This window comes from Anabas testudineus, chromosome 15 (genome assembly GCF_900324465.2).
Source record: "Anabas testudineus chromosome 15, fAnaTes1.2, whole genome shotgun sequence".
Classification (NCBI taxonomy): Eukaryota; Metazoa; Chordata; class Actinopteri; order Anabantiformes; family Anabantidae; genus Anabas; species Anabas testudineus.
Genome location: NC_046624.1, coordinates 19601065 through 19614570, shown reverse-complemented (window position 1 = coordinate 19614570; position 13506 = coordinate 19601065). Strand labels below are relative to the sequence as shown.

Below are 13506 nucleotides of genomic sequence, written 5' to 3'. Positions count from 1 at the left end.
CTCCAGCCTGTGTGACGCTGTGTGCAGCCTCCTGCTCTGTCTGCGTCCTTCAGCTCTGACACGTCCAGGTGTCTCACTGTGAGCTGCAGCATCGCTCCTCATGTTCCACGATCACACTGTTGCTATGTGACTGATGGATTTTCTAATAGCTTTGATAAAGTTTAATTTTTTTGGGGGGGCACCAGCAGGATCTAGCAAACCTACAGAAACTGTTTCAGCAGCCAAATGTTTGTTCAGCTAACGTTCACGTCTCTATCGACATCTATCCAAAGAGTGTGAGGACAGAAACGTGGATCCTGTGGTCGTCACTGTGTTGATGCTCCTCTGAGAGCAGATGTTCCTCTGAGAGCAGATGTTCGTCTGAGAGCAGATGTTCGTCTGAGAAGATCTGATCAGGGTCAGCGACTCGCTCTGCACCTTCCAAACTTGATGCACATTATGAAACAGTGACTCTGATCTGTGTCTCACATCATTTAGAATTAATATTACTGGGATCAATAACAGTGTTTTAATTTAGTCATGTACCTCAGTCTGATCGTGATCAGTCTTTAATAGTCATCATTCACTGATCTGTGCTTTAAAAAGTCGTTGTTGCTGTAAACAACTCAACAACTGTCTAATTAAACTACGACTGTAAACAACCACAGATGATTATGACAAAGACAGCGTTAGTGCTCACGACGGATTCGTCTTGGTGCCGTGAACCGGCCGCACATCGATTCCTCTGTGACGCATTAACTCAACTTAATTCATGCTGGTGTCAAGAGACTCAACGTGTTTATGTGAAGTTTTATCACCTCCTCTGTCCAATAATGAGTCCGGCTCAGCGATTGATCAACTATAAAAAGATATTATATCAGGAGGATTGTTAACAGCAGCAGAAGAAGAAGAACAAGAGGAGAGGGCACGACGTCCACTGAGAGCAGCTGGACATGATGGAGGAAACTCACCACAAAGAATGAACAGTACGTTTTAACATAGAGAGAATTTAAAGAGGAGACACTGATCTGTGTATTTGTTCTCATATCAGTGTGTCGCACGTCTTCTTAGAGCTCAGTTATCACACACAGTATTTCACCTTGGTCACAACAGTCCAGTAAACTTGAAGAGATCCAGTTCATGCAGACAGAAGCACAGCTCGAGTTCCTGAAGCTGTCTGACTAGTTTGTATCTGTCGTTAGCTGCCTGCAGGTCTCAGGTTGATGAGAGATCAGTGAACTTAAACTAATAATTCAAATAAACGTTTTCAATCTTCTAGTAACTCTCCAGTCACCAAGGAAAATGAATGATCTGTAAACCAGATCTGTGTTTTAACTTATCTGAAGAATCATCAAATCAAAATAAACTAGTTTACAGTTTGAACTATGAACTGGGAAAAACTGAACAACGCAGTTAATCGTGCTTTAGAAAATAATCAGTGTCGACAACTGAGTTTGAAAAATGTCATTAAAGAAAAGAGACAGTAAAACTCTCTGTTGTGTTTGGTTGATAATTACATTTGTTCTAATGTTTCTAACTGTCCTTCAACAGACGTCTGGTGTAATTTCAGCTTTAACCAAGTGTCGGTCGACGTCCTGAAGTCGCTCAGTCCATTGGAAAAGATAGAAGGTCGCAGAGAACCAAGGTTCACACAGGATTTGAATCAATGGGCCTGATTTCAAATCTCAAATTCCTAATTCTAATTACTTTCACCTGACCCATGATTAACTCCAATCTACCCGTGGATTGACGTGTCCACAGGGTCAGAGAGCAGTTTCCATCATGTAAAACTACTGCTGTAAAGTAGTCTGGAGTTATTCTACTATCTAAAACGTATCCAACTACTCCTGTGTGAACAAACAGCATCATTCCTCAGCACAGTTAAAAAGTTGAAGTAGGAGCCACTCGGACATTTAAAGCCGCGTCCCAGAGCGACTCTGTTCTAGATAAAGTGCTCAAACTGCAGTCGCTGTTGTTTTTGGACGAGCAGTGAGTCTAACGGCCGTGTTGGAAGATAATGGAGAGTTACAGTGTGACTCTGAAGTCTCTTCAAATGTCAGGCTCATTTTCTGGCATTTGATGACAGTGATGTGCAAACGTCAGAGCTTTTCCCATCAAACCTCTGTTTTACTTCAATGTTTTATTCATAATGTCAAAAATGAGTCAGTGGACGTCCTCTGAGTCGGGGACTGTCAGCACTGCTTTACCAGAGGCCTGGACGGGAGCTGGAGCCACCGGGTTCCTGCTCCGCTCCACTCTCAGCACTGTTTTATCATCTGTCAGGGGTCTTGGAGAAGTTCGAGCTGCATCTTTCTGCAGCATCACTCAGTTCTTTTCCTGTCCAGCCTGGAAGATACCAACTCTCTTCACCCCCCCTCACTCCAGCCTCATCCCCACCTGAGGTGGTATCTTCCAGACAGGCACCTGAACACAACTAAATAATATTAAACAAACACCTGAACTGTCCAACAACGAGTCTCGTTCACAGCACAGCGGATCCAACGGCTCCACGACCTCCACCGTGCATCAGCAGCAGGATGTGAAACACCTGTAGGCAGCGACTCAGGTACAGCAGCAGGTCCAGGTCCAGGTCCAGGTCCAGGTCCAGGTCCAGGTCCAGGTCCAGGTGTGTTTCTACAGAGCAACAAGCAAAAGAATCAAACATCCACATCTCACACAAACGCCCAGTTCTCCGTACTCACCTGTCTGCAGCAGCTCTGTCTTTAATCCTCTGAAAATAAAAGAAGCGTCACAAGGTGAGTTTGACCCAGCGTTCACCTGGAGGCTGCGTAACTACTTGGGTGCGTTCGATTTGCGTCGCTGAGGGTGCCGGCCGGGTGGGGCTTTGTTTCAATGAATTTATTTGGCATATTTCATACAGTAGAATCGCAGCAAGTGCTTCAGACAACAAAAGAAAATAAAAGTAATTCAATCTGTAGAATTGGTTAAAGTTTGAAGTTTAGATTGAAGTGATGAAACTGACATCGGTTCTCTTCAACACTTTGTTCCTGTTCAATTCCACCAAAACAGAGATTCAGAATAAATTTGTGATGTGGTTCAGGACGTTACTGTGAGATCCACCTCCTGAGGGTTCACGACTCATTGTCTGAACCCGGAGTGGTCGGTGGTCCACTGAGCTGCTCCAGCAGAGAGTCTGAGGCTAATGAGCATCAATTACTGTGTTTTCATCTTTTAATTCAGAGTCAGTGCAGAAAAACACAGTAAAGGTTCAACACGAGGAGTTGGCAGCACTTTCTAGTTACTGTGAAATGGGATCAGTTGGATGAGAATTGATTTCTCTGCTCAGAAAACTCTGCTGCTCCTTTTACTTTAAGACTAAATGGCGTCTGCAGTAGTTCTCGAGTTATTCGGCCCGTTTACAGTTCATTCTATTAAATTAGCCTCAGCTCCAAATGGTTTGAAAGTAGAACAACTCAGTATCTTTACAGCTGGAGCCACATTAGAGGAATAAAGGAGTAAAAACCGAGTGAACACCAACACTCGTCATCCACTCCCAGAACAGGATTCAAACGTGTGTCTTTGTCTCAGCCTGACCTGATGTGACCCCCCGGCTTCAGACTGTTTGGCCAAAACTAAAAAGTTGTGTGTGAACCTCAGAGTGTTTCTTTATCCAGTCTCATCTCTTTGCTCTTCGTGTTTCCTTTGGCTCCGTAACCTCAGGTCAGCAACATTAACTGGTGACGTCTTATCAGCCTCTCAGGATCGTCTCAGACTTTCTTTAATCCTTGATGTCCCATATCTGGTTTCTGCCAGGTTGTGTTCTGGTTCCTTATCATCGTCTGTGAAATAACACCACTGCAGACGGTCTGGGTGATTTAACAGTTTTTAATTTTCCTTTTTATACAATAGATTTTACATTTTCACAAGCTAAAAGGTTAATGATGCCGGACAGCTGAGGGAGACTGCATCTCCAGAAACGCCTTTTCTGGTAGTTTGAAACAACAGATGGGGTGAAGGTGGACACCAAACACATTCACCATCGTGTCTGAACAAAAGTGGGATCCTAACATCAGCTCATCATCGGTGAGCCACCTCTACAACCTTTACCAAGTCTGTGAAGATATGACACTGGGATTCAAATAGAAAGTGATCTGAGAAATGAATCAGCCCCTGGTTCGTTTTGCTGTGTGGAGTTCAGCCAGTTGTCCATCTCTGCTCAAACATCCTATAAAATAACATCCTTACTGTGGTAAACAATAGATTCGTCTGATTTACTTCCTTCTTAATCGCCACATCTTTCTTTCCTGCCATCATTGTTCCAGCAGTAAAAACCAAAGTAATTATTGTGACGGCGTTCGAAACATGAGCCTTTCGGATCAGAGCGTCTGTGATCGCTGCAGCTCGTTCCACTGATCCAAACAGCAGAAATGTGTCTAAGATAGAAAAATAAGTTGAAATCTTAGCCAAAAAAAATCAATACTCTATTTAGGCAATGTCGTAAATGGGGCTATGGTACAAAACAATATGCTTGGGAAATAATCATAATTAACTACAATAAGAGAGTAACACTGATATCCCCTCTCTGATGCAGTAATATAACGTATTCATGTACATACTGGGAGAAATAGACATATAAGTTGTTATAAAAACAATCTTCTGGTTTATTCTCTGTACTCTAAGTTCTATCTGAATGTCAAAATAGGTCACAATGCTCTGGAATAGAATATCATCAGACATTTATTTGTCCAATTTTTAGTTTCAGCCAAGTACATACAGTGCATATACCATGTTTATGCTCAGTAAATAACATTTAAGTTCAACTATACATTATTCATGATCTGAGAAGCTACATAAACCCAAGCAGCGTGTCGTAAAAGCCCCCGTCACTGTCCAAATGGTTAACATCATTTGCTGAACATGCCACAGTGGATGGATGTACTGTAAATATCCCGATCACGGGTCTGTCAACATGAGGGGAACTGAAAAACCACACGTCCCCATCGGAGGAGAGATGAAGCATCTTCTATGTCTGCTGGGACGTTTTCCATCCAGTACATAAGTCACACGTCAGGTCTGGAGCTGGTTTAAAAAAAGAAATTAATAAAAAATAAAAGCACCAACCGTTTGCTGAGCTCCACCCAACAACTACTGTCTGCATCTGTCAAGCTTTGAGAGGTCATAACAGCTGGAACATTACCAAAATAAAAGCATAAGAGCAAATATGTAAGAGACAGATTTACTGTGCGATTATCTGACACTCAGTGAGCTGCAAACATTAGCATGGCTTTCCTACTGTGATACTGCGGTGACTAGAAGGAGAACAACGACAGCAGCTGGTCACGGTGAAGCTGATTCATCCAAAATAACACAACATTTAATAGTTCATTATATTTCTATTAAGAATTTATATCCGTAAAACGTACCTAGTAACTAAAACTAGTTATTAAAGATAATGAATAAATGTAGTGGAACAAAAAGTACAATACTTCTCCCTGAAGTGTAAAAACATTAAACATTAAAAGAAAACTCTTAATTATCTACAGCAGATAATTCCACAGCAAAGTCAGATCAACTTGAGAACGTCTGGAAGTTATTTCAAAATGTACAACTAATCCTAAGTGGCAGCAGAGCCTTAGGTATTACAGTAACCTGCGTACAGAGCTTGACAGGTGAAGCAGCTGCAACTAAAGCTGGCAGAGCTCAGCAAATGGTCACTTTTTCCTGATCACTCCCTCCTCCAAACACGTGTTGACAGTTTCGCTGAGGCAACACGTCGTCACACCGAACTGATGCATTGAGCTTTGGTGCAGTGGAGGCGCGACTTACTATTGAATATACTCGACAACAATGAGCTAACTTTTTCCCTCGGCTCTTGTCTGTTTGTGTGGATGCAGTGCAGCAACGTACGTCAAAACTAAAAAAATAGCTCAGGTTAAACTGCAGCAGCTTCCAAAGAGAAATACTGAACATGGCTTGGACATCTAACAATTACAGGTATGTACAGACACTAATGAGTGGAGTGGAGTCATCCATCCACAGCAGGGAGTAGCTTACTGTCCTGTGAGAATCACTTCGTTAGGAAAATAAAATTAAAAATAAAAAGGGAGGAAGCGTGTCGCTGTGTGTTTTTGTCTGAATGTGTGAAAATGTGCAGTGTGTGTTTGTGGGTCTTTGCCTGTGTGCTTTTGCCATCGGCAACGTGTTCAGTATGAACTACAACAAAGACAGTTTGGGTGCAGATGTTCTAACTTTTCCAATGTTTGAAGTTGGAAAGAAAAAAAAAAAAAAGGCTTTCAAGTGACGTTTTCTGCCAGATAACCAAACACGTGGATCTTTCATTAAGCTTTTAAAAACGTAAAATACCAGATCACACCATTATCAGAACATACACAAACCACAGAGATGACCGAGTAACACCTAGAAGACTGTCCACGTGATAACATGTAGCCGTTACTGAACTGACTGTGACTTTTAAGCGAAAGATCCCACCTATAGCCTCAACACACAGACAGACGCAGGTGGAAACTGATTTGACAACTCTGAAAATCAAAGATCATTTACATAGTGTGCACTGTTCCAAGAGTGATCAGCTGCGGTTTACTGGAATGTAGTCCTCGAGTGTTTTCTCATTTCTGCCCAAGTGAGCAACATGAAAGCTTTAACGTTTTTTTAACTAACCCAAAGGGAACACACAGGCAGACATGTATAGTAGATCACCGCTTTAGCACACAGCTGCAATGCAAAAGAAGAAAAAAAGAACTAAATGAAATGAAAAAGCTTCCCGAAACTTCTTTAAAAAAAGTGAACGTAGTTAGGAATCAAAAGAGACAGATAGATAGAATTTAGAGGGAAAGAAAAGTACAACAGGTATTACTGAGAAGAAAGGATATCATTTCATGTTTTGCTTTTCCTTTTATACAAATGTGTGTTTGTCAGTCCGTTGTAGTTTGTTGCTGTGAAGCAGCGAGGCTACAAATCGCCCGGCGAAGAGAGAGTCAGCAAGCTGCTGTACCACAGCCACAGCAGCAGCGGCGGCAGCAGGGAGGCCAGGTCTGCAGGCCGTCTGGAGACAGCAGAGTTCTTCATAGCATTGGACGTACTGGGCCCGACGATCTGCGGGTCCTGACAGAGACAGAGATTCACAGAGCTTAAAAACACTTTGTTGAACTGATTGGTTCAAACTCATTTAGTCTGACACAGACTTTTATTTTCACTACTGTGCTAATACACTGAAGCTAAATGTCTTTTTACTGGAATACCACAATATTTGTGTCTTGTTTAGAAATCAACTGGTGAGGAGGCCGACTTCACCTGGGACACATCGTATTAGATATAAAGTGTGCACACATATATAAACTATAATATTTATCATAAAAAACAACAGCTGTATATAAACAGTCAGATTAGAAAGTTTCATGAATCTGTGGCGACAGGTACCTCTGGATCTCGTCCACCACAGATTCTGGGATCTTTTTCATGACAGCTTGATAAACGATGACCACTGAATAAACATGAACAGCTGCCAAAACTGCAGTCACTGTCATTTTAATTTTCAAAACTCTAGTGATTTGTTGGCCAGTACTGGCGTCTTATACCCGCTGCATTTTAATTCATGCATGTGAGATGACAACTTGAAGTCGTTATTATTGTTTGATTTAATAATATCACCTATAACAGTTCTTAAATGCTTTCATCTGGTTTGACAAAGTAAGTAAGAGCGACTAAAATGTCACAGTAGAAAACTCTAAAGTCCATTTGCACGTGTGTGTGTAAGGTTTTGCATGCGCCACCATGTCTGTGTATATAGAGCTTCATCGTCTGTCTTTGGCTTGCTAATAAAGCTGCAAGCTAACGGCTGGGTCATCTCCTCCAGACCTGTCCCTGCCTCTATTAAATGTCAGTCCAGTGCATAACAGTGCCTTATTATTGTACAATGACATTTACAGTGAACTTTAAAAGCCACCAGATAAGCAACAATCCTATTTCAGCCTCAAAGAAACTACAAAGAACAGGAGTTTACAAAGGAGGCAGGAAGGATTGCTGTAGCAATCGCTGTCAGAGGCAGGTCAGAGACTTCCAACAGAGAGGTCGGTTTAGAGTTTGTGATGATTTGATAACTCAGGCAATTGCCGTTTGGTCTTAAATCAAAATGTTCCCTGTGAAAAAACTGAGAAGCGGTTTGAGATTTGATCTCCCATTACAAGCTCTGTGCAGGTTTTTACAACCTGTTATATTTTTCCCCAAATAAAGACATCATTCATTGACAGCTCTGTCAACCAGGTGTGTTTGCACCCAAAATATAATTACTAAGTGCAATAATTACCTGGGAGAGACTTGAAAAACAACTAAAACAGGTGAATTGTCACTGCAGTTATTTATAAGTCATTCTCTCATTACAGTTGTTTTAATTGACCTCAGGATTAAACTGAAGTACATGTTCATTAGTGTCTTTATATCAGTTGTAACATCACAGTAAATTCTCTCATGATTTAATCACACAAATAACAAAATACACTTTTATTTGAAAGTGCAGCACACTTACAACACAGAAAACGCCTTCAACAGTTGAGTTCGACTTCAGTTTCTGAGCCTGTAACAGAAGAAATAAAAAGAACTGTCAAACAACATCTGTACAAGACATTCATGTTTGTCAGGATGTTTTTATCAATGAATGCAATCACAGATTATTTATCAAAGATGTTTCAAGGTTGTACGTCAAGTGTATAAGTTGACTGCATGTCAACAACACAACAAGCATTGCAGCGCTTTGAGTAGAAAGAGACAACAGAGAATCTGCAGTAATTAATCTGCCTTGGTCAACAATCGATGGAGCAATCTACAATCTAATTGGACTGAAAATATTCTGTCAATACTTTAACACAACAGGTACAAACAACACAGATATCAGTGTTCAAACACTGTGACTAAACTTCAACCATCACGTTCAAGCTGTTCGTTTGTGAAAGCGCTGATGTTGATCGAATCATAAAAGCAGATTGGAAACTTTGGTCAAATTGGAAGAACGACAGTAACCTTGGAGAGTTTACTCTGAGAGCCTGTTAAACTTTTAAAGCTTCTGATATTTACACTTAAAGGAGAAGAAGAGCGAAGCCAAGCGCAGAGGGACAGTCAAACCCTCACTCTGATTTCATCTCAGATTTATCATTCAATAGCTGCAACACACACACACACACAGTCTTTGATTGTCTCCCTCCTTCTCCCTCTCTCTACTGCTAAGACAGAAATGAACGAGTTTCTATAAACTAATTTACTGCATATTAATCGCAGAATCTCAGTTGATCTGGTAAAAATAGTAAAGGTTTAATTAGCAAAGGTTGTTTTTTTTTGTGTGTGGTTGAACTCTGCATGTTTAGTTAACTGAAATAACTTGTTTAAGATTTGCAAAATATCACCTTCAGGGTTTAAAGAAATTAAACACTGAGTTTTTGTAGGAAAACTGTGAAGACAGTTAGAGGTCTCATCCTTTACACATCATCGGTAATTTGGCAAGACAAACTCCAGTGTCAATGCTTGGAATAATACCTGCATACAAGAGTAGGGAGCGAGTAGCAGTACATTACAGCTGATGAATGGTCAGCGTCAGGCACTGACAACACTTGGTTAAAGTTAAGGAAAGATCACGATTATTCATGGGGCTGGAAGTGAGGAACACTCCAGCCAGTCAACCACTCAGCTGACACAAACAACCTATGGGCAGTTAATCACTAATCAACCTGCATGTCTTTGGCCTGTGAGAGGAAACCCACACAGGCATGAGGAGAAATTACAAACTTTCCCCGTCCATGATTACAGTTTACAGGAAGGTAAACTGTAACTGCAGGTCTTCAGTGAATCATAAACACATATAGGATTGTATATCCAATCCACTCTCCCCCTTCTTGATTTATTTACTATTCTGTGGCTGTACGACATCTTTACACTCTTTGCTGCAGAGTCATGAACAGTAAATTGACAAATGTAAAATAAAATTAACATTTGATGAGTGATGACACACTGTATTTGTAATTTTCATTTCCTCTCTGTCTGTACTCTTCAGGTAAAGTTCCAAACAGATCCGAAGTGATTACCACTTGTGTTGATTGCACGATGAGCTGCTTTGCTGATGTGCAGTGCAGGCCTGGTAATCAGCTAATGAACATCTTGGATTTTTGTTCTGTATTTGGTAAATTAAGCATATTATTAGGATTTTGGTTTCTTGTGTACCAGTTTGTGGCCTAGACATGTTTTTAGTCTTTTTCCATTGCTTCTAATGACCTGCACACTGAACCACTGTATTCAGGTTGGATGCTGTAAGTGAATGTAACTCCAGCTTTTGCTTCTGGGTATTTATGTGTGTGTATGTGTGTGTGTGCTCAGCCTCTAGGTGTGACAGCATAATAAATGGCTCCAGTATACGGTATAGTGAATTCAGACCAAAAATAGGGATGTACAGGATGTAGCAGGCATAGTAATACAGAAAGTAAGAAACTGTATTCTGTTATTACACCTTTGCTTCAGTGCCAAAGTGAAAAAAGGCAAAGCTCGGGTGAAATGATGTCTATAAATCATGGTGTATTTGCAGGCCTCTGCATAAAGACCCAAACACAGGAACAAGCCAAGAATTTCAAGCATAGTAACAAAAAGCACAAGTTATCTGAGGACCAAGCTGACAAAACCACACAAACTCACACTAAGAACGATGCTGAAACTCATGAGGGTTTCATGAGAAAAGATTGTTGCTAATGTCTGAAATTGTCACAGCAAAACATTTTAGAGATTTCAATCAAACTAATGAGAATCTTTGAATGTAGATGCACATTAATTTAGAGTTAGGCTCCATCTGCCACTGTATTCCTTTTATTGTTATGTCTCCTATATATTTCAAAACCAAAGCTTCCAGTGGATTTAAGATGACTTTTGTTTCCCTAGTAAAAATACAATAAAAAAAACACAATATTAAATTAACCAACTCTCAAAACTTTCTGTTTTCTGCTCCACACATCTTGTCCACCATCTTGTGTTATGATTCTGGAAGGCGAATCCACAGAACCTCTAGAGAATAAAGCTGACAACAACTGGGAGTCTGAATATGTCGACAAGTGGAGCTGAATGGGACGGCAGCCTCAGACAAGTCATTCTAAATTCTTTCACTCCAGGTCCTTATAAATACAGTAGCCTACAAACTGGGCAAGTTTTAAAGTGAGTCACAAATAAAGCATGAGACTAATGTCAGAGTACAGGTCGTGCTCTTGGCCTTACTTTATAATAATGAGTTGGCCTGGGTCAAAAACTGGTGCAGGTACATGTAATGGGTCAGGTCTATTATTGAGCTTTGTGTGGGTAGTTAGTCAAAATTTGACCCATGAAGGACTTTAGGTTGACTCTCATTCCAACCTTCCTGTGCACTTCATTATTCACTGCTGCTTTATAATAGAGCAAATGTTTTTTCTATTGGATTACTCAATGTACAATAATGCTCTTCACTAATGGACAGTTTACAGTCATAAATTAGCCTTAGAACATGCAAACTCTCTGCAGAAAGGCACCTGGCCTGCTGGTAAATTCAAACCAGGTGGTTGTGCCTGTGAGGCAACAGTACTAACCAACACACCAGTGTGCTGCCAGATTTCTTTCATTTGTAAAAAAGACAGAAAATAAATCATGAGAAGTTTTAGTGGAAATTCATGTTGTTGAATAACACGCAGCTGCTGGACTGACAATCCAGTCAACAGATAAAATTCAACTGACCTTCGTTAAACTGGGGTGGAAGCTGAAATCTAACTACAGATACATTTAGAATGTGTGTTTCAATTTAACTTGCTGTACACCGTGAAATCTCAATGAAAGAATGTACACGCAAACAACTGTTTATCTTTTCTATAATATTAAACAACTGCAAAGCTTATTTCAACAAATTCAAATGCATACCGTATCCCTGCCTTGTGTCCACGTGCTTTGGCTTTGCCTAATATTAGCCTGTTCTGAAAAGTCACATTAGCATGTGATGGATTTCCATATTTGTCCAGGGCGCTTGCTGTCTGCTTTTGGAGTCAACTATATTCATAAGAACAGGCTGATGGAGCCCTGAGGCTTGTAACTGTGTGAGTTGATGTGTATGCCTTTGTGTGTGTCTGTGGTGGGTCTGCTGTGGACCAAGGTAACCCTTCAGTGTGATGATAGTTGTTCTAGTGTTTTTATTCCTCTCTCAAAGGAGGGAAGGCTTCTTTACAAAAAAACAAAACAAAACAAAGACAACAGCAGAAAAAAATCAAGAATAAAAGGAGAAGAAGAACCAAACTATACTTTTGAGAACAAGAAATGGAGACAAAATAGAAAGCTGGAACTCCTCTATTTAGTTTGAAGCTTAAAAGCACTTTTCAACGTGTTGTCTGAACATTCATAGAGGAGTCAAACCCGATATGTGAACTTTGACAAAAGAGAAGGTGGAAGGCGCGCAGGTCTCAAGCTGTTTTTCCTCCAGTTCCTAAAAAGAAAGATCTCACTGGGAACCAAGGAGCTTTCAGCTCGTTATACCTTCCACTTCTTTTTTTCTTCACTCTTTGATTATTTTCTTTTAAGCTGAGGTAAACGCAATGCTGTGAGTGTTGCTGGGCTGTCATTGGAAGTGGAGAGGTTCTGAGTCACTGGTTAATGGTTATTATTCTGCATGTGTGTGTGCGTGAAGGAGAGGGAGAGAGCTCCTTGAGAAGAGTGGGGTAACTCTTCTGACAGGCCTGTCCCCCGAGTGTCATTACAATAGCACAGCCTGTCTTGATGACGATATACACGAACACAAAACCATACACACATGCATGCAGGCAACACACACCACTGTATCAAGAAATTGTACATACACACTAGAAAAGTGGTTTAACACAACAACTCTCTTATTAACTTGTACTTGACGTGCTATCAGAGCAGTGCCAAAAGCACACACGCACCAGTACACCACCCAAGCTCATTATCAGTACAGACTGAGTATGTGTGTACCCACCAGTTAAGTGCACTTAAATGTGTGTCTATTTGAGTGTGCAGGCATGAGTATGTAATTGCATCTCTCTGCAGTATCTGTCCCTGTGAGTCGGACCTGCAGGACTGTATGCCTGCATATGTGTGTATGTGATGGTGCAGCAGTGCTGATAAATTTTAGTTTTATTTCTGTAAAAGCAAGTCTTTGATCCAAGCACCAATATTTAACGCCTTCAGTTTAGCATCACTTCCAAATAGATCGACAGGTTTGTTTCTAATGTAAATAGTTCAGCATAGCTAAAGTTACAAGTGGTTCCTCCAAATTCAACACAAAATGCAACTTTTAATGACTACTGCAGTGTCAAAATTACTCAACCGCTTCATGACAAGCGTTTTCAGTACTTAATTAAGCACCAATTTGCTGTTATGACCTTTTGCGAACGTGATGTATGGCCAGACACCAGCTTCTGGTAGCGTTCCTGAGGAATCTAAGACCATTCCTCATGGGCAATAACCCTCAGTTCAATAATATTCTTGGGTTTGTGTGCTGTAACTGCCTTCAAATCCCACAAGAGATTTTTTATGGGGTTCAAGTCA

The 13506-nt window shown here is 40.7% G+C and overlaps 1 protein-coding gene across 2 annotated transcripts in view; it reads right to left on the bottom strand.

The window, feature by feature from the left end:
* Window positions 1-5456: 5456 nt before the first annotated feature.
* Window positions 5457-13506, bottom strand: part of gfra1a (gdnf family receptor alpha 1a) — an 83408-nt gene continuing 75358 nt past the window's right edge. For both annotated transcript variants that reach the window (XM_026356984.1, XM_026356983.1), the window contains 2 exons: window positions 8483-8530; window positions 5457-7062 (listed from right to left, as the gene is read on the bottom strand). In XM_026356984.1, the coding sequence (XP_026212769.1) occupies window positions 6910-7062; window positions 8483-8530 (201 nt within the window). In that variant the 3' untranslated portion in view covers window positions 5457-6909. The remainder of the gene's footprint in view (window positions 7063-8482; window positions 8531-13506) is intronic.